The 19385-nt window shown below is 42.8% G+C and overlaps 1 protein-coding gene across 2 annotated transcripts; it reads right to left on the bottom strand.

Annotated features, from left to right (window-relative positions):
• Positions 1 to 858: 858 nt before the first annotated feature.
• Positions 859 to 18008, bottom strand: LOC133004761 (MYND-type zinc finger-containing chromatin reader ZMYND8-like). Of its 2 annotated transcripts, none has more exons than XM_061074274.1 (20): positions 17553 to 18008; positions 12444 to 12514; positions 11694 to 11854; positions 9613 to 9834; positions 9052 to 9165; positions 8864 to 8956; positions 8681 to 8768; positions 8545 to 8600; positions 8371 to 8448; positions 8154 to 8269; positions 7572 to 8047; positions 6939 to 7067; positions 6709 to 6864; positions 5585 to 6097; positions 4078 to 4554; positions 3819 to 3967; positions 3574 to 3654; positions 3413 to 3491; positions 3054 to 3293; positions 859 to 2045 (listed from the first exon to the last, which is right to left on the bottom strand). In XM_061074274.1, the coding sequence occupies exons 1-20, from the start codon at positions 17564 to 17566 to the stop codon at positions 1867 to 1869; spliced, it is 3492 nt and encodes a 1163-aa protein (XP_060930257.1). In that variant the 5' UTR covers positions 17567 to 18008; the 3' UTR covers positions 859 to 1866. The 2 variants fall into 2 exon arrangements, with proteins under 2 accessions (XP_060930257.1, XP_060930258.1); XM_061074275.1 differs by having other exon boundaries at positions 9613 to 9756.
• Positions 18009 to 19385: the final 1377 nt, after the last annotated feature.

The following is a 19385-nucleotide window of genomic DNA, read 5'->3' as shown; positions in this document are numbered from 1 at the left end:
AGTAGTAAATAGTCAAATTAATAATACATTTAAATATATATATATTTAACCATATTGATATTATATATCATTTTATACAATAATATTGTCTTTTGCACACTCTGTCTACATATTCTTACACTCATAGTATATTATATTACCTATTGTATAGTCAAATACTTATATTCATACCTCTACTATATATCATATATTATATCATACTCTCTGTATATTCTTTGTAAACATAAGTCTATATACACATATTTATGCATGTGTACATGTTATAATTACTATTATTATAGCACTATTACTATTATTATTATATATACTGTTGCTGCCATTATTACTATATACTGCTTTTATTTGGTATAATTACTATCATATATAATTGTATATTATGTCATACTATATACTATATATACTGTACTATTCTTACATACTGTCTAACAATAACATTACCATCATATCATCAGTACTATTAACATCATATTGCCACTGCAGTTTATCTGCCTATTTTATTTTATTTTATCTTGTGCTTCTGTTTTTTATTCTTTCTACCTCAATATTTTTATTTTATTCTATTGTATTGTATTTTATTGTATTCAAATATACCGGCTGCTATGACAACTTAATTTCCCTTCGGGGTTGAACGAAGTACTCTATCTATCTATCTATATATATAAATGATTAATAAAGTATAATTGGATCATAGTATCAAATGTCATTGTAATTATTATTAATACTCTTTCTGTTTATTGATCCACATTCTAAGTTGATTGTTTTATTATCCTATTATTTTAATCTGAATCATTTTCTATACCCATGATGGACGTTTGACTTCTCACCGCACTGAGGTCGAGTCAATAATCAATAAGCACCTCACTGATCAGAGCATTTTTATTTTTGCTTCACAAGTCCATATATTGTATTTACAATATGTAAACAAGAACGAGACACAAGCTCAAAACATACATGCTCACAGGAAATAATAACCAGCCAAAAATGCAAATTTCTATTCATACCTTCCCAGTTCTTAGACACAGTCTGACCAGGATTTACATCAGCTTTGGATAACTGGTTAAACAGAGACTTTGCTCAGTGCTGACATTCATATGAAGTAATTTATTTTTCAAATAACTTCTTTTTTTAGACACATAGAAATGTGATTTCATTTAACATACTATAAAAACATATAACACTATAAATATTGTTCAGTTATCTTCTTACAAAACTTTGTACAGTTTACATTTTTTAGTTATTTTTTCTTTTAATAAATCACAGATATTTTTTGATGGAGGCCTTTACAATGTGGAGCAACAATACAAAACTGGTATGAACCAAAAAATGTCATGATGAGGACATGGTTAAAAACAGTCAAGATGAAACTACTCAAAATACCTCTGATGGCACCGTTATAAATGAGCATCAAGTGTTGATTGGCTATTTTGAATTGTTTGTATCTTAGAATATAGAGAGTAAATCAACTCTATGAAACCGCCAGGAAGTACATAAAAGCAGCATTGAATGTGATAGTGTGGTAAATAATCTGTGTGAAGATACAATCAGACTGGGAACAGAGTGGTAACAGAGTTGTAACACAGACGACAGTATGAAAACAGACAGACTCACATTTTATTTCTCCAGACAGTCTACTTTCACGTGAGGAATCCACCTGAACACAGATTGTGGGAACTGCGATCGATTGACAAACAAAAAAAATGATCGGCCAAGCAGATGTACGTGTGGGAATGAAAAAATTAAGAGTTTCTTTTTGTCAGAAAGACACAGGCCTTCAAGCACCAATTTTTTTTTACGGCAAATGTTTTTGATGCCACGAGCCCTTCAGTGGCCTTGGAAAGATCTTCCAGAGTCTCTGTGGCGTCGCAGTTAGGTCACAGTGACGGCAGCACTGTCCTTACTCTTTTCCATCAATGAGGGAGAGTTGCTTTTGTCTGATATGGATCCTGCTCCTGGTGTCAGGGTCTGTGTGGCGGGAGAGAGACCCGATGGTTTGATGGGAGGTTCCGAGTTGGGCTCTGCCTCCGGATCCTGTTGCGAAGCTGAGGCTGGAAGGGAAAACAAAACAGAAAATGAGAACAGGGATCACACACTTGTGTCACTGACGTATACAATTTGCTTTGGAAATCGCATATATTTGTTTATAGCACATCAACCCCAGTGTCGGCCCTTTATGTTGAGGATTTGTTGACAATCCTCACACATTACTGTATCTGCCACTATATATTATGTTTATAGTGTGTATAACTTCTGAACACCATTGGGAGAGTGGGGACTGTTTTCGTTCCACACATACTCCCTTCTCTCTTCAAGCAATACCCAAGGTCTGGCTATAGATAAAGGGCCGACCAACAGTACATTGTAGTGTCTACGATTAGTCCCTCTCATATTTAACTCAGATGCAGAATCTCTTTTGCGTATTTCACCAGTGGCAACACGTAAGGACACAATGTGATTTAGGAAAGCATATTAAGACTAAACTATCCAACAGAATGCAAAATACTACATGAAACATAGAGTGACATCAATTCTAGCCTTTCATGGATGTGCTGTTGAAATGGGTGACGCAAGTAGAGGGAGATATACTGGGTTGCTGTTGGGGACATTTTGATACTTGAGGGGTGACAATTGCTCATGTTACTCTGTTTCCTTGATGCATCAGGTCTAACTTAAAATGTTCTGCATAAGACATCAGCTGCTGCCTGAGTTCTCCCTTCACCATCTTCCAGGAAACTTCCATAACACTTTTCACCAAAAAGCTCTGGACTCTCATCATCAATCAGACATCTTCTACATGTATGAACACCTCCTTTTTATCTGCAACCCTCTTTGTGTTCTTTTCTTTCAGTCTGTGCATCTGGCATGTGTCAGAAACTTCCCCAGAGCTTTTTACGAGGGAGCTGCCACGAAAAACTGCAGTTCAGTGCACGTCTGAAACCAGCTTAACACGATAGTTCTTATTGACTCACTGCCACATGTCCTACAGCCAATAACAGGTTCCTGTCAGTGTACTTCATGTATGCAGTACTGGTACATAATGAGCGTGTCTATATTACCTGACTGCGTGCAGGACTTCATGTGCTCAGGCCAGTGGGCTTGCTGACAGGGGTAGTCACAATAGCTGGTGTTCCAGCAGCAGTAGAAGATGGCCTCCTTCCTGCAGTTGGCGCACCACTGTTTCTTTTTGGTCTCGTCCACCGCCTGCTGCTTTTCCACCTCTGTCTGCTTCTTCACCTCAGCCACCAACCGTTCTCTCTCCTGCTCCAGACTCTGCCTCATCTCCGCCATCGTCAGTTCTACGTACATAACATTTAAGAGAAATTTAAATATAACACAAATGTAAATACATGATATTCAGGCAGACTGGTTTAGTGGGATGTTGACGCTTAAAGATGTAGTGACGCTGGGAACTTACCTAGATTATGCTTCATCTCTGACAACTCTTGTTGATGCAACCACTGGAGTTTTTCAATCTCTATTCTTAACCGTCGTATCTGAGACAAAAATACACAGAGATTATAATCCGCTAAATATTAGTATAATAGCACATTAATCCCAGTGTGTGGCAGTATTTACCTCTGCAATTGTGTTTCCTGATGTGTTTTTGGAAAGGTCGCTGTAGATTTCAGTCATTGTCCCTTTTATCGTGTCCATGATCTGCAAAGATTTGCCAAACAAACTGAGGGTCATGGCACGTTTTTCTTAGATTTATTTCTTTGTACTAGTGGCCATTGATGCAAGATGACAATAGTTAAAGAGATTATAATGCCTACAACAGCCTGTAAGATAAAAAATCACTGGTGAGAGAACGCTTAGCTTACCTTATTTGTGTACTTGGTTATATCTGCAGCCACATCAGCAGAGACTGTGGGGATCTGTACGTCTCCTGACATGAAGGAAGAGGAGCTAGAGGATGTGACCTGTGCCGCTGTGGATGAGGACGTATTCTGAGGCGGGTCCTTTGGTGGCACTTGAGGAGTTAAAAGTGGAAAAAGGGAGGTATATTATGCATCTTTTAATACACAATTTATCCCATTATATTAAGATGATTGGTCAGTGGATTGTTTAGTGCTAAAGTACCTTTGGCTGCCTGTCTGGTCTGATAGCGGGTGCTGGAAGAGGAGTTCTGTGGTTGAGACTGCAGCTGCTGTGGGCTTCGTGTTTGACCCGGCGTCTGGGCCGGTGTTTGCACTGCTGACGGCTCTCCCTGCTGCTGCTGCTTCTGCACCTTCTCCATTTGCAACTTCTGAGAGGAGGCTGGAAACTTGGTGGGATTCCAGACCACTGCCCGTTGCACGGCCTGAGCTGTCTCTTTGGGCAGGAGGGGGCGCTGTTTCTTTAACGCTGCAGGTACTGGGGATGCTGCAGAGACGGAGGTGGAGGCAGGAGAAGCAGCACTGGTTGCTCCGCTGGTAGCTGTGGTGGAACTGGACTGACCAGAGGCTGCAGTGGCGACGAGGTTGAGGGCAGCAGTGATGGAAGGTTGCAAGGCATCTTTTAGGCTGGAGGCAGCGTCCCGGGATGGTGCTGCTGCTGCAGCAAGTGAAGGAAGTTTACCTGCAAAGAAAAAATATACATATATTGTTCTTTAAAGCCACTCTGGATTTCGAAGTAAAGCACTTTCAGCACAAGAGGGTTAAGTTATTACAAACTTGAAGCCATTTAATGAGTCTACTGGATAACATTTGATCTCAAAGAACAGGATTATTGTATTTATTATTATTTAGGATTACCAAAACCAAATTGAAGGAAATAAATTGAGTGTATCGTGTTTTGGAAAATGCAACTTTGTCTGTTGTTAACCCAGTAGGAGATTTTCCAGGTCCTACACGTTCACAACAACAAGAAAATCTCTGGAGTGATCACGGGAGGGGTCAGGTGACGTCTGGGGAGAGCATGCAGGAGGCGGGAGATTAAATTCCACTGCGGAAATCACATGTTTTTGTTTACAGCACATTAACCTTGACCCACATCACAAAAAGCTCTCTGATCTCATTCCAAGCTCAAGTCTTCCTCTCCGTCTTCTATGTGTATGAATTGGCTTATATTTAGTTTTAAAACATGTCGTATGTTAGAACCACCATCGATACGCCCACTTGCTCACTGTGAATGTCCGGAGCAACTGACTCGGATGTTTGTGTTCCTAACATTTAGCCCCTTTGGATATATTCAGAGTTCAGTGCATGTCTGAGAGCAGAGTATTTGATTGTATATTTTGCACTTTAGCTCTAAATTCCCCGTTTGTGTGAACGTGTGTATGAATGGCTTTGAACGTCAGATCTTTTTAATAAACTGGCTAACTGTCCAAGGTGTACCCCACCTCACGCCTAATGATGGTGGGATTGGCTTTAGCCTGTGATCAAAAAATGTTTTGGATACTTTGAATCTATGGGGCTTAATCAGTCACGACACAAAAAATGGCCGCCCAGACAAAGGCAAGATAGAAGAAGGTTTTATGGTAGATAAAGTGGAGCTCTGGAGAGGATGTCTGTGCTAATGGATTGTATAGTTTCTATATTGGATACGTGCATTTAAAACATGAGGATATTATGGATGATCACTGCAGAACATATTTCCAAGTCCTCACCTTCCAACTTGACAGCATTAGACTCTTTGGGAGTCTTGGCAGCCAAAGCTCCTGGCTCTCTTCTCGCCCTCTTTGAGTCCCGACCTCCGTGTTCATCACCCAGGTCAATCACCAGCTCTCTTTCAGAATCAGAGTCTTGCTCATTTACTGATGTAGCAGCATCTCCTTTGCCCTCCTCTGAGGCTTTGGGCTTGTCAGCGAGGGGCTGAGACTGGGGCGTTCTGGGCTTGTCCTGGAGGTCCCTATCTGGGCCATTGGTCCCCAGTTTCTCTTTGAGCAGGGGTTCAAGGGTGGCTTTATCCCCTGGCCCTGTTCCTCCCTCCTTATTCTCTCTGTCCATGCTCGCCTTAGGCCTCTTTTTCTCTGCTTTGTCCTTGTCATCCTGGGTTGAGCTCTTTGGCTTGTGTTCCTCGTCGCTGAGATACTCGCTGTCACTTGAGTCCGACTTCTCAGAGTCTTCGGAGTCACTGTGATCCACACCTTTATACACATCTTCAGAAATCTCATCGATCCCTGGATGGATGAGAAACATAAATTCTTCATTATGTCATTTTAAAAAGAGAAAAAACCCTTTCGGACAGATATTGTAGAATAAAGACCTAAATATCTTCGATGACAGCCAAACATACGGTTTCCCAACTCTCACCAGAAGTCGCACAGTGTCACATATCACATGTTTCAGCTGCATCATGATTTAGGTAAAAACCTATTAGTTTTTCCTACACTGGGTGTGGTACCCAGCACACGGTCCAACCCAATACAGGACCCATTGTAACCAACAAAGATTGTTCTCAGTGGCTTTGCTGATGTAAAAGTTATCACAACATTTTAGCTTTTGATGGCCACAAGCTCAGCACGTTGTCGCTGACAGTTTACTCTCCAAGAGCACAACTCCACCACCAAGACAAGAGGAGGCCAAAACTCATTTGACTTGAGTGGCACAATCACAATCACAGAAGATGGGTCAGGTCACGTGCCACATGTTAACAGGTCTGGGTAAATCCAGATTTGACTGGGAGATAATAGTGGGTAATGGGTAAGGTCCTTTACGGAGCTTTGTGGGTGCAGGTCTGTGCAGGACTCTGAACAGTGCAACAATCAGCACAGGTTGATTGTTTAGTTACCGAGCTGAGCCTTGCAGCTTTCAATAGTCTTGTCCAGGCTCCTGATGAGTTTCTTTGGGGTCGGGAGGGCTGCAGACGATCCTTGTTGCTGATTTTGTTGCTGCTGCTGCACAGTTTCACTTAACTCCTTCAGATCCATTTCAGCCTTTACTCGATCTGAAAAGGTCAACGTTTAGTTTCAGAGCAAATTCTCTCAGCCTCATAATGACATCTTCAATGGTGGTACTGACCAAGGTTGAGATTTAGGATGCCGCCTGTGCCCGAGGTCCTTTCCTGTTTGGGCACTAGTCCAGGGTTAAAGGGTTTTGGGCTGCCTGTCATACTGCCTGTAGGACCCATCCTGCCTGAGACCGGAGACCCTGTAATCACACACACCCACACAAAAAACTTGTTTACTTTTGATTCATGTGATGCATCCTTCTACTAAAGGCTACACAGTTAAGGTGATAGAATTTACACCTGCAATGACAGATTTTGGAGGATGGCAGAACAGAACACTAGCTGGACCTATCGTCACTTAGTGATATGATGAACTTGTATACAGTTGCTATTTACACATCCAGATGTTGCAGAACAACACTATCATTCATGTGGTCTTGATTGTGGACATTTTTCAAATATAAATCAAATTTTCACTCTCTTTAAGCACTGCTTTGGTTTCTACCAACTCCAGAGACAAATATGCATTTTTGGCCACTAAAAGCTTGTCTCTAATTTGATCTATATACTGTTGAGCAGGTATAAGAGCAATGAAAGTGAAGTATGTCTATAGAATTGGCAGCCAAACAATCAACTAAAACAAGCTCTGTCAACACTTCTATTTAATGTATTGCTATTATTCCATATATCTACACGTTATTTACCTGAACAGTCCATTGATTCCTCTCCAGTGCTGTAGTGGAAACCAGGATTCCTGCTGGGCTTCTCCATGTCCTGCTCCCCATCAGACCCTGTGTGGACAGACGAGCTGGTGCTCATGGGGGACCGAGGCATGTCCGTCATGGAGACCCTGCGACTCATCCCACTGGGTGTGGAGCTCTTGCTGAGGACCATCTTGGGAGATGCGGTCGTATCAAAGTTTAAGCGAAGTTTCTCGTTTTTCTCCGTCTTCACTGTCCCAGCACTGGGGTTGGAGGGGTCCAGCAGCATCTGGAGCTGGTTGTTGGGTGTGAAGGGAGTGCGAAAGGGTGCGTAGTTGAAGACCCCGAATTTCTTGCGAATGTTCTCCACATAGACCTCCATCTCCTGCATGGCACTGTTGAAAATGCTTTTCGTCTTTTTCACAGAGAAGGGGATCTCTTTGGACATGAGGTAGCAGTTGTTGATGGGGACCCATGCCCTGCATGAAACATTGACCACATTAGATCACCTGGAGACAAATCTTGGCTCGCTTTTGTTTTGACGACAAGGAAATTTCTTCTACGGTGCTCAAAAGGAAATCTCACCTGTCATGTTGACCAAAGAACCGTGCGTCTACCTGTCCGTCTTTATCTCGAAGTGCTTTTGCTGGCCAGAAAGGAAACCCCTTTAGCTTGGCCCAGACCAGGGGGTGGGGTTGACTCTGTTGGGGACAAATGAATAAATCAGCATTTCACACATTTGTGATCCCAACGTGAACAAACACTGTTTAAATATAGTATTTAAGATCATGTAAAAACGTACACATGGCTCACAAAACCAGTTCTCCCTTTTTTGGCATGAAGACAGGTAACACTCTGGACACACCTCGATCTCGTTCATCTAAGATGCAAATGGAAAGGTAAAGATGTGTTTGATTTCTGAATGAGAAGAAACATCGGAAGCTTTGCCATTGATGAGTCAGAAATGTTTCTTTACCTCATGTTCACAAATCTTGACGATGACTTTCGCAGTTGCTGTGAGTTTATGATTACCTGGAATAAAGTCACAAGCAGATTAGATGTTTTCTTTTCAAGATGTTGATATGTTGTTGATAAGTCTCGAAGTTGCCTACCTCCATTATAGATGATGCAGTTGTGCAAGATCCATTTCATATCAGCAAGAAAGGCTTCAGTGCAGCCAAACATTTTCTTTTTTATATTCTATGGACAAATAAAGGACATTTAATTAAACACAAAGAACTTAAATGAAAATAAATGACATTTTTGTGCAAAGCAAATTAAATAAACAATAGTACCTTCTCTAAAGTACACAGGTCCATGGCATGGAAGATATACTCAGCGTAGTCTGGGTGTTGTTCCAGAGCCACAGGCTTCTGAAAAGGCTCAGTCTGCCCACACAAACATTTAAAAAATGAATAAATGAAACAGGCTTTAACAATGATTTGGATTTCTCATTTCCTTACAGAGAATGTAGCATTCTTACCCCTGGCTGTTTAATCTTTTGGAGTGCAAATTTGAGCAAGTAGGACAGTTGGTCTAATGTCAGCATAGTCATTGCCTTGCTCTGGGTTTCAATGCATTCGGCAACTGTTATTTTCTGCAACAAAAAATTATGAATTACATTGATGAAAATATACAGAAGGTAATGAAACATCAAGCAAACACACTCAACACAGAAATCCAAACAATTTTACAGCTTGGTTTTTGTAACGATTACATCATCTGCTGTCTTTTGATTTAGCGTGCACAGATGTTAGATGATCAAAATTGTGCCAATTAAAAAAAGTTAAGAAGCGGATAAAACTCTAATCCTGTGACATTTCGCAGTGTGAGCTATCGGTTAAACTTCCGGGGATGTCAGAGCGTGTGTCTCAGAGGAAACAAGAGAGGGTTTTTTGGATAAACCTCAGATTGTCCCTGGCTGAAGCCGCTCACAACACACGACCCAACATCCCTTTCGTCAACCGAGCAAGCGAGATTGTGCCTCGAGTCCGACAATCACTTGCGTACACCCGCACACATACACATGTCTTCTGCAAGATACCTCACACTCTGGACAGAACCAGTCGCCCTCGGGCTCGGCTGGTAGTTTGAGGCACTTGGCGTGGTACACCCTGGGGCAGAGCTCACAGCAGAGCACCTGGCCCTCGCGGTGGCACAGCCAGCAGTAGAAGTCATTCCTGCCGTCCTGCGGTACAACATCAACAGGGTCTGTGGTGAGTGCTGGCTGCTTCATATAGTAAAACGGACCATGTCTTAGCTCTGACTGAAATGCAGGTAAGAGAGACAAGGGGGAAGGTTTCAAAAAAACACGCAGGAACACAAAAAGGTGCAGTGCAACACAAACAAGGCAGCAGTAGGTTGGGATAAGCAGGGTAAGCAGCATAGAGGACGTAATTAACCCAACACAGGACTACTTTTTTTTAATCAAATACAGTACACAAAGCTGTGACACCCTCATCAATATCACTGTAATATTAATTATAGCACAAAAACTGTACATTCAATACAATGTTAAATGTTAGACTATTTTAACAATAACGAAATTTGGAGGTCCTGAGTGACACTGCAAGTATCTTGTATGTCCACCTTTATTTCTGATGACACATTCTATTGGAAGGATGCAATGAGTTCGGTGATGTTCAGCCACTTCTCAATGATTAATTCTTGTTGACAATATATTTTCTAATGTTGCTTATACAAATGTGTTGCAGTGTCACATGTAAACTGTCTTTTCTTGACGCATATTTTGATTTAAGTCTAAATTATACACAAAGTTAAATCAAAATACAGCTTAGAGTTTAGAGTTCTAACGTTTAGAATGACTTGAAATTGAAGTGATGCTTCAAAGGGGTGTGTCAGCTTTGTTGTAAACAATCTGGTCATGTGACATTTTCAACCGTGAGTCAATCAAAACTGACACAACAGGTTTCACTATGTAAATGTCATTTAGCTGAGAGCAAACACTTTGCATGAGGTGATAACACAACAGGTTCTTTTGTTAACTAGTTATTCATGCATATTAGTGGATAAATCCACACTGGTTAACTGTTAATCTATCTGTAGTAGTGGTGGTAGAATTCAGCTTCTAACATCATGCAAGGTCAACATGGGGCTTAAGGACACAAGGGAATCACTCAGCACCACATTAATCTGGCAAACACGTAATAAAATCATCTGCATCAAATTCCACACAACAATAACTGAACATAAGAATCTAAAATGTATTAAAAGTATATTTGAGTTGACCAGGCTCATGACGCAGCTACAACCTAAACAACTTGAACTAGACAAATCCACTGTCATAGATATTTCAGCTGTAATCTATAGTCATAATCAAAACTGACATGTTCTCACAGGTAATATGGCACTCTGCTTTTTCTCTGCTCAAGATTAACTAAAAGCTACTGGACCAATAACAATGAGGCTAGGTGCGAATCGGGGGGAAGATCAAGGAACTTTTAAGCGCCTTATTTAAACATAGTGAAACATGGTGAAAATGTTTCACTGATTTCACAAGATAATAATTAATGGTAGTTGGTCAAAAAGGCATATGTAGGGATCTGATATCTACAGCCGCCTTCAGACATGTCCTCCAGAAGAAGGAACAATTTAGGGTCTGGACTTTCTCTGCAGTTTGTCTTTCACACATTCAAAACGTGTTCACAACAGCAGCAACTCCTCCGGAGTATTCAGGCAAGGGGTGGCGCCGCAGGCAGAGGCAGGAGGAGGTATAATTAATTCTGCTGAGGAAATCACTTGTTTTTGTTTACAGCAAATCGACACTAGCGCCGACTCGATCACCACAAAGTTTGAAACGTTCCTCTGTGTCCTCTACCTCTGCTTTACCATCCATTAGTTTGTTTTACATTTATGTGACTGTCGCGTGTCAGCACACCCTGTAGCTTGTGGTGGATCCAGCAATGGATCCCCTGCTGTGTTCTAATGTTGGCTCTGCTAGAGTTTCAGCCCTCTTTCTATTTATTGCATTAAGTCAACAGACAGTTGGGTGTTGCTTTCTACAGAGTGCCATTCTAGTTTTTGTTTTGGCTTCTTTCTTAGGGGTTTGACTCTGCCTGTGAGAACACACCAGATTTAGAAAATGAGTAAACTTTAGACACTTACCTGGTCTTTGTGACCACCGATGGCCCCAGGCTTCTTCTTCTTCTTGACAGGGCTAGGGGAGGTGTCTGAGGGAGAGTGTCCATTGGAGGAGTGAGTGGGACTCGACACCTTCCTCTTCTGTGGCACCACCGGTCGTTCTGCTAACCCTGGTGGATCAGGGACTGGACGCAGAGACACAATCGGGTCATGACACTACACCAGACAAACAGGCCTTTAAGGCTCAAGCACAGTCCTGTCTGACAAGTTACACATATTTAATATGAATAAAAGTCTTGAGGGCTAGGACTCTAATTTAGCTATTCCTAAAATACATCGAGAAAAACCGAAACCATAATATTATCATTCAATGTAATTAGAGCTTGATGAAAAATCAAGGGAGGAAGTGCAATTTGAGGCAATTTAGTTTTCACCTGATCAGTTAAATAACAAACAATAATAATTATGTGTTGAGCTGCGAGTATTTTATTTTGAAAGCAACCACACTGATCTAAACAGCAATTATTTGAGATGCTACAATAAAACTACATTAACACTTGATGAAAACGAATGGCCTGAGGGCTTCCTCTTAACTAACTAGACCCTGTGTGGATACGTTTAACACAAACAGGCAGCAGGGTATAATGAATTATCTTTTGAAGTCCTGAGAGAGCAACAAAACGCATCGCACTGTCCTAAATAACCTCAAGGTGAAACTACGTCACCTCAGACGGCTCGGCCCTTAACGCCAGCCGCTCGGCCTCGGAGTCTTACCTTTGGGTCGCAGAGACGCATCCATCCCCTCTACCACATCCGACTCCGTCTTTATCTCCTCCTCAGCCAGACTGCAGAGAGCGCCGCACAGGAAAACACAAAGTCAGAAACCAGAAACCACAACAACAGCACAAGAGCAAACAAGTGGAGCGCAGCCTCATGCACCAGGGTCCCAGTGGGTCCGTCAACAGGGACCCTGCACGTTTCCATTGTTACCGTTTTTCCACTGGATTTCAGCACATCCCTGACACCAAGTTCACATCCCCTCCATACTATCAGTAACAAGCGAGTCTGAATATGTTCTTTATGTTGCAAAGGGAGAGGATGGTAACAATCACCATGGCAACACTCCTCTCTGCTGAGCACAAGTTGATATTCACAACAACACATGAGGCCATTTAGCTGACATTGCCCTGCATCTCCCTGCGTGTGGAGGCATCGCAGCTGTACGAGTTTCAGTCCGACTAGTTCCCTGATACGTGATCTGTGCTAACGAGAGAAAGCCGGAGGGAATTAGGCCATACGACTGTGGGGGCAGCGTCTCGTGGTGAATAACAGCATATGTTTCTGCCAGCTCTCAGGTCCCCACAGTAGATACAAGGCGGCACACCCAGAGGATTTGGGCCCATTCTTGGGAGACAAATAACAACAGATCCATCTAATAGGCTTCCAAACTAATGTCTCCTGTTGTTAAGCCTGAATGTTCATCACAAGCTTATTTCACAAGCGCTGCTGATTAAAGTCATGTTTATATCACTATCATCCATCTGTAGACAATCGATAACACATGAGCCACATTGTATATTCAGAATATCAATATAGAACAGTAATATAATAGCTCACATACGGGACTTGTTTACTGACGTGTTTACAACCTGACATTGACATCATAGGTAAATAAATCCACAGATTGTAAAGTATTCCAAATGCTAAGAATTAAGCTCTGTCCATTACACACACACACACAGAGACACACACCAGGCATTTAAAAAGCCTGATTTCCCAGGTCCAGCTCCCGTCTCATTTCCTCTGTGGGGGGAAAGAGAAAGAGAATAAAGAAAGGTCCAGCCATAAATGAAGGGCTTTGAGTGTTTGGCTCCTCCTTTGTTCGAGCAACAGAAGGCCTTGTTCCAAAGATTGTAGCTTTTATTCACAAGCCCCGAGCAGAAGACACCCCTCCCGAGGACCCCTGACAGGTCACACACTTGACCAGTTCATAGCTTTGGCTGCAGCTCTGGGTTCCAGTAAGGATGATGGGTTTACAGGCTACGACACAAAGGTCAACCCCATTTGAAGGGATAAGCTCTTCTTTTTTTTAGCTCTTCCTCTCGTCTCCTGAAAGTAAAAGAATGTTCTTCGTGTCCCCTCCTCCACCCTTATACAGGCGTTCCACACACAGTCGAGCAAATGCCAGTTCCCTGACTGGGACACGATGGTAAACATACATATCATAAAGGATTTAGTGAATTAGATACAGCAAAGCCAATGCTAACAGATGAGAGCAGAAGTCTCTCATTTAAACACTAAAGTATTTAACAGTGGTTAAAGATCTCATTTCTGCCCAACAAAAACAATACTGTACAAAGCTAACACTGTAACTCACAACCATCAAGGCTTTACTAAACAAATCCCCTGCTCTTTCAGACTTTAAAACTGGAAATCACAAACAGTGCCTCAAACTGAACCTAAGAGGAATGTGCAGTGTAACTTGTTTGATCTGACATGGCCTGAGCAGAGATTCTTTCACAATATGGCACATGGGTATCTTGTTTCAGCCTGCCAACCGCCTCACACACGCACACACACACACACTACCCCTCCGGGGCCTTCCTGTTCCGGACATAGTGAACAAACCAGGCCCACATGAAAATAAGAAAACATTAAGCCAAGTCCTTCTGCTACGTGTACCACAGCCCTGAGAGAGAGAGAGAGAGAGAGGGAAAAAAAGATTCGCCATCATCAGGCAGCACCAGAGCTGCTGAACGACGAACCAGCACCAGCTCATATTGATCAAACACTCAATGACAAGACACTGCAGCCGCAGCTACCAGGAAGACAGGATGAGCAGGAGTCAAAGAAGCAAGCTGATCCACAGGCCATTCTCAGATCAGGAGCTATGATCCATCACAGTTTAGGCAAATAAATCCTCAGCAGGTTCTGGGATATTCCACAGAGAGACCCGGGTTCAAGAAAACACATGACAGCCATTTCCCCCCTCTGCTGCAAGTGGTACCTGATGGACAAGAAGGAAACAACACTGAGTCAGTGCCTTTGGATTCCACTCCTGTGAGAGAGAGACGAGCAGGGTTCTCTCGTCACAGAAAATGGAGGCCACGGCTTGCTCCCCTCCCCCCTCGCCCCCATCCCCCACTCCAAGGCTCGCACTCAGGCACTGGCACATCCGTGCAGGAGGACCAGGGAGAGATGTGTGGAGATTGCAGTCCCACATAAAAATAAAAATAAACGCAGATACAAGATCATCTCCAAACAAAAACAAAAAACCCTCATGCTGGAAACACGGACATGAGAAAATCCAGCAACGCCACAGAGGCACTCATCTCTCACTCCCTCTCTTTTTTTTTCCTACTGTCTTCAATCTTGGCTTCCCTCCTTCCCAGTGAATACAGCTGTCATAGAATAATTACATTTCATTCTGAGGCGAGAGACACCAACATTGTGGAGCCACACGCAGATCCCAGAGAAGCTAATCCCTCATACCTAAAAACAAAACAGGTTTTTACACATCATACAGACAAATATCTGAGTAAATATACAAGAGCGGCATTTGATATAAGCATTTACACTAGAACCGGCAATGGCAACCCTTAGGATTAATGCAATGGACCAAAAAACAATAGGACTCCTACTAAGGAAAACCTCATGAAGATCATAAGGCTCTGTAAAATGGTTAGATACATTCACAAACACCAAAAACAACATGCAGACGAATAAATACAAATTATTAGCTTGTGCAAAATAATCAAAATGAAGATGATTCTCATTTGAAAGAATCAACTACACTAAGATAATCCTTTTAACCCCCCCCACACACAGTTAAATCAGCAGATACAGTACAGAGCCAGTACGCACTGCATATCCTGTATGAAAGATAGATTTGACCTGGATTTTATATAAGGCTGTCAAAGGGTGAATCAAAGATGGCTGTGGAATTTTCCAGAAGGCCCTTGCTCTCCCTGCTGCTCTCCCTCTGATTGTCAACCTCGACTGCAGCTGCAATTGGCTGCAGGGCCAACAGGGTGGAACATTATTGGTCGGCTGTGCTATGCCACACTGATCACAGTGTGCAGGCTCCACTCGTCCTTCTAAAAATGCTGCTTTTTTTTCTTTTTTGCTGCAATGCAGACATTTCTCACTGCATATCGACGGTTTACTTTCCTCCGGTTTAGCAGGTCCTTCTTGGGTTATGACAGTGAAAAGCTGGAGGGGATTTGAAAAAACGGCCTTCAGGGAGATTATATTTGTGGTTGCGATGCATAACTCAATGGCGGGTCTTGTTTACAGGCTGAGTACGCCGGGCTCAGGGAGAGGCCCAGTGGATTTGCACTCAAACCCTTAAACGTTACGCACTTACATCTGTGACTGTCAATGCAACATTTACACAGCACACTCATGTAGTAGACACTGTGGAGTCATGCCTCTTTAGTAAGAGATCACTTTTGGTTTTGTTTTTTTACGAAAGGGAGTGAACTCGGCTGAGATGAAACACGGATTGCAACGTGACCATTTCCTGGCAGTCGTGTAGATAAAGTGAGGCGAGCCACAGGAAGGGGAAAAAAAACCTTTGTCTTCTCTACACAGACGACACTGTTATAATGATGACTAATGACATGAAACAATGTACTGAAATTGTATATAACATGTTCATTCTTAAAGAAACAGGTGATAGTTTCCACTCAGGGATTTGTAACCACCATTTAAAATGCTTTATTTTTATGTTTTCTTATATAACAAGGATCCAACTGCCTCTTTGAAATGTGCCATAAATAAACTTGCCTTATTTTTTGTGTATTTTTGCTATAAATAATCAGTTTGTATCTATCGCATGTATACGACATTTCTGTTCAAGGTTAAATCGTGAGAAACGTAGTGTAAAAACCTAGAGGAACGAGGTGGTCGTTCGGGTTCTGCCTCTGATCCGTAAGAGAAGCCTCTCTCCCGAGAAGACCTCTCTAGACACAAAATGGCCACTGCGTGAGGATCAGGGAGTGGAGGAAGCGGTTTCACAACACGCCGTGGAGCTGACGGAGCCCTGGGCCCGAGGCCTGCTGAATAAAAGGGTTTGTTTTCGAGTGGCTCGTCCTCGGAGCAGACTGGGGTGAGTGAGTTCTCCTCAGCTGCAGGAGGAGCTGCTCCTGTTGCATGTTCTATGTGGAGTCACACGTCAGACAGAGTACAGGTTTCAGTCATGCGTCCTCTGACAAGTTGTTGACCCCTGCGTCTATTTCCTGGTCTGACAGAAGAAAACAGCACAGAGCCAATGCACGTACAAAGGACATACACCCCACCCACCCACCCTCTTTCTGTCTCTCTTCTCTTCCTCCACTGCCCATCCCCCCATCTCTCTCTCTGTTTGTCTCTCCTTCTCTCTCCCAGGCTGCTACAGCCTTAAAGGAGGTGTGGGTGCCATTTTTTAATATAACTCTCCTTTAGAGATTCTAAGAAAAAAAATAAAAAATGGGGTGAAAGGGATTTGCCATGGTCCACTCTGCCTCCTGTGTGGCAGCATGGCAGTCTGTGGGGGGGGGGGGGGGGGCACACCCATGTGACCCTGAGACAGAGAGAGAGAGCAAGGGTGAGAGTCGTTACCCAACCACCCCTCCCCTTCCCCTCCTCCTCCTCTCCCGCAGCCGTGGAGCACAGAGGCCTGGTGGTGTGAGGCCTTCAGCTCCTCCTCCTCCTCTTCCTCCTCTTCCTCCTGTTCCACTAAACTGATTTCAAGGTGTGAACACTCACATCATGAGAAACCCCAACAACCCACACCACAACAACCGAGGGTAAGGAAGGAAGGAAGCCATGTTGGTTATCACAGAGCTCAGAGAGAGAGAGAGAGAGATAGATCTATGAAAGAAGAAAGGAGACAGAGCTTACCTCTGTGGATGCATGGCTGCCTGACACACTGTTATGTCAACACTTATAAAACATGGAGGACACTCTCAGCCCTCTCTCGGCCGAGGGGAAGGCTCCGGCTCTGCAGGCAGAAGGCGATCCAGGCCCCGGCGATGCAAGCCGCCCTGTGACTGGTCGGCCTCCTTGCGAGCGGGATGCAAGGCCGCGCCTGATTGGCCGAAGCGTTTCCTTGAGTGATTATCTTTGTTCGGTGCAGGCAGGCAGGGGCAGAGAGAAACAAGAGGGGAAGCGGAAAAACCAGCCGCAGAATCAACGTGGTTCACACGAGTCCGGCTGCACAGCATCGCCTCGAAAGCTTCTCCCAGCGAAGAAGAGTCAGTCGGTGGGTTTGTCTCTCTCATGAGGCAGAGGGGTGAGCGAGGGGAGGCAGAGGAGCAGGACTCCAGGGCTGCTCTGCACCAGCCTCCATGTTTTTCTCTCTCATGTGGACGACTAGGCCTTTGTTTAAACTCCTCCCTCCCTCCTGGCTGTTTCCAGAGGAGAGAGGAAAAAACACACACAGCTCTCTCAACTATTATCAGTGAACCAATCTGCAACAGAAATAAAACACCAGGTAGACGTCTATTTGGCTTCAACACTCCTTCAAGTCACCTTGTTATTAAAATATTTGCATTGTCAATATCTCCCCTGGCACATACTTCTTTACAGTGAAAGCTGTGTGGTAGTTCTGGTGGCCTGACTTCCTTTTATTATTCTTATGCTCTAGTGTTTGACTGTTTTGTGTGATACTGGATGACTACACTTCCCTAGCGATAAATAAAGCATCTATCTATTTTCCTATCTATATATCTAGCCATCCATCTGTATATATATCTATCTATCTTTCCATCTATCTATTTATTTATCTATCTATCTAACCATCCATCCACCCACCCATCTATCTATCTACCTCATACTAGATAGAATGAGATCATACTGCCTAACATCTCCTCTAAAATGGTGCAAAGTGAACTATTTGTGTCTTTGCACCATTTTACCGGCCTTAAATCTGTGGTTATGTATATTTTCAGTTAGAACTGAAGAAGCCTCTTGGATGAGAAGTGAAATGTCTTCAAGAAACTCAACCAAGTGCAGTTGACCTGTTTCTTAGCACTTGGATAAACCTCGACCTGGATGGCTGAGAATATGCACAGACATCTTCTGTGTATATTTTTGCTGGTCATTGTGTTTATGTTTTTTTTTACTGCACACTCCTAAAAGACTGCTAATCACACTTGTTCTGTTTTCTCAAACCATGACATTTAACAGCTTTCTTATTCTGTTCTATTCATTGTGGCACATTTGTCAAGGAGTCCAGGGTCTTTAGTTGCTTGGTTACGAACAGGAATCCATCCTCTGGCCCTTCTGTTTCTGTTTTCTTAATGGTGCTTTTGGCTGGTTATGTTTAATGCTTGACACAAATGCATAAAATCTTAAAACTACATCTACATCTATTTTATTCTATAGTAAAGGAAAGGAAAAGAGTATTGAGGTCACCATTCCTTTTCTGTCATACACAGTGTTGTTACTGTTATGTTCCCGTCATATATAATAACAGTGATCAATCAAATAAATATAAATACAATAAAATATGCATGGACCTGTCACCTTCTCCATAAAAAGAAATACCAAAGCACGGTTTGTTGGAAGTGTGTGTGTCTGTGTGTGTGTTGGGTTTCCTCTTTGACGCCTGTGCTCTACCAATGATCATCAATTATTCAACACAGCTGGATTAAGTACCATTTTCTTTCTTGTGTGTTTAACTTTCAGCAGCACATTGACAGACACTTATAAGCTCAGTGATCAGAAAAACAC

This window comes from Limanda limanda, chromosome 7, assembly GCF_963576545.1.
Source record: "Limanda limanda chromosome 7, fLimLim1.1, whole genome shotgun sequence".
NCBI classification, from domain to species: Eukaryota; Metazoa; Chordata; class Actinopteri; order Pleuronectiformes; family Pleuronectidae; genus Limanda; species Limanda limanda.
This window is presented reverse-complemented; position numbering and strand designations above follow the sequence as displayed.

What these genes read in the sequence shown, in the direction of transcription:
- LOC133004761 (XM_061074274.1), bottom strand. An exon ending in TCAAGATTTGTGAACATGAG is followed by an intron (nt 8,449 to 8,544) that starts GTAAAGAAACAT and finishes TTTGCATCTTAG; the next exon opens with ATGAACGAGATCGAGGTGTG. An exon ending in TAATGCTGTCAAGTTGGAAG is followed by an intron (nt 4,555 to 5,584) that starts GTGAGGACTTGG and finishes TTTTCTTTGCAG; the next exon opens with GTAAACTTCCTTCACTTGCT.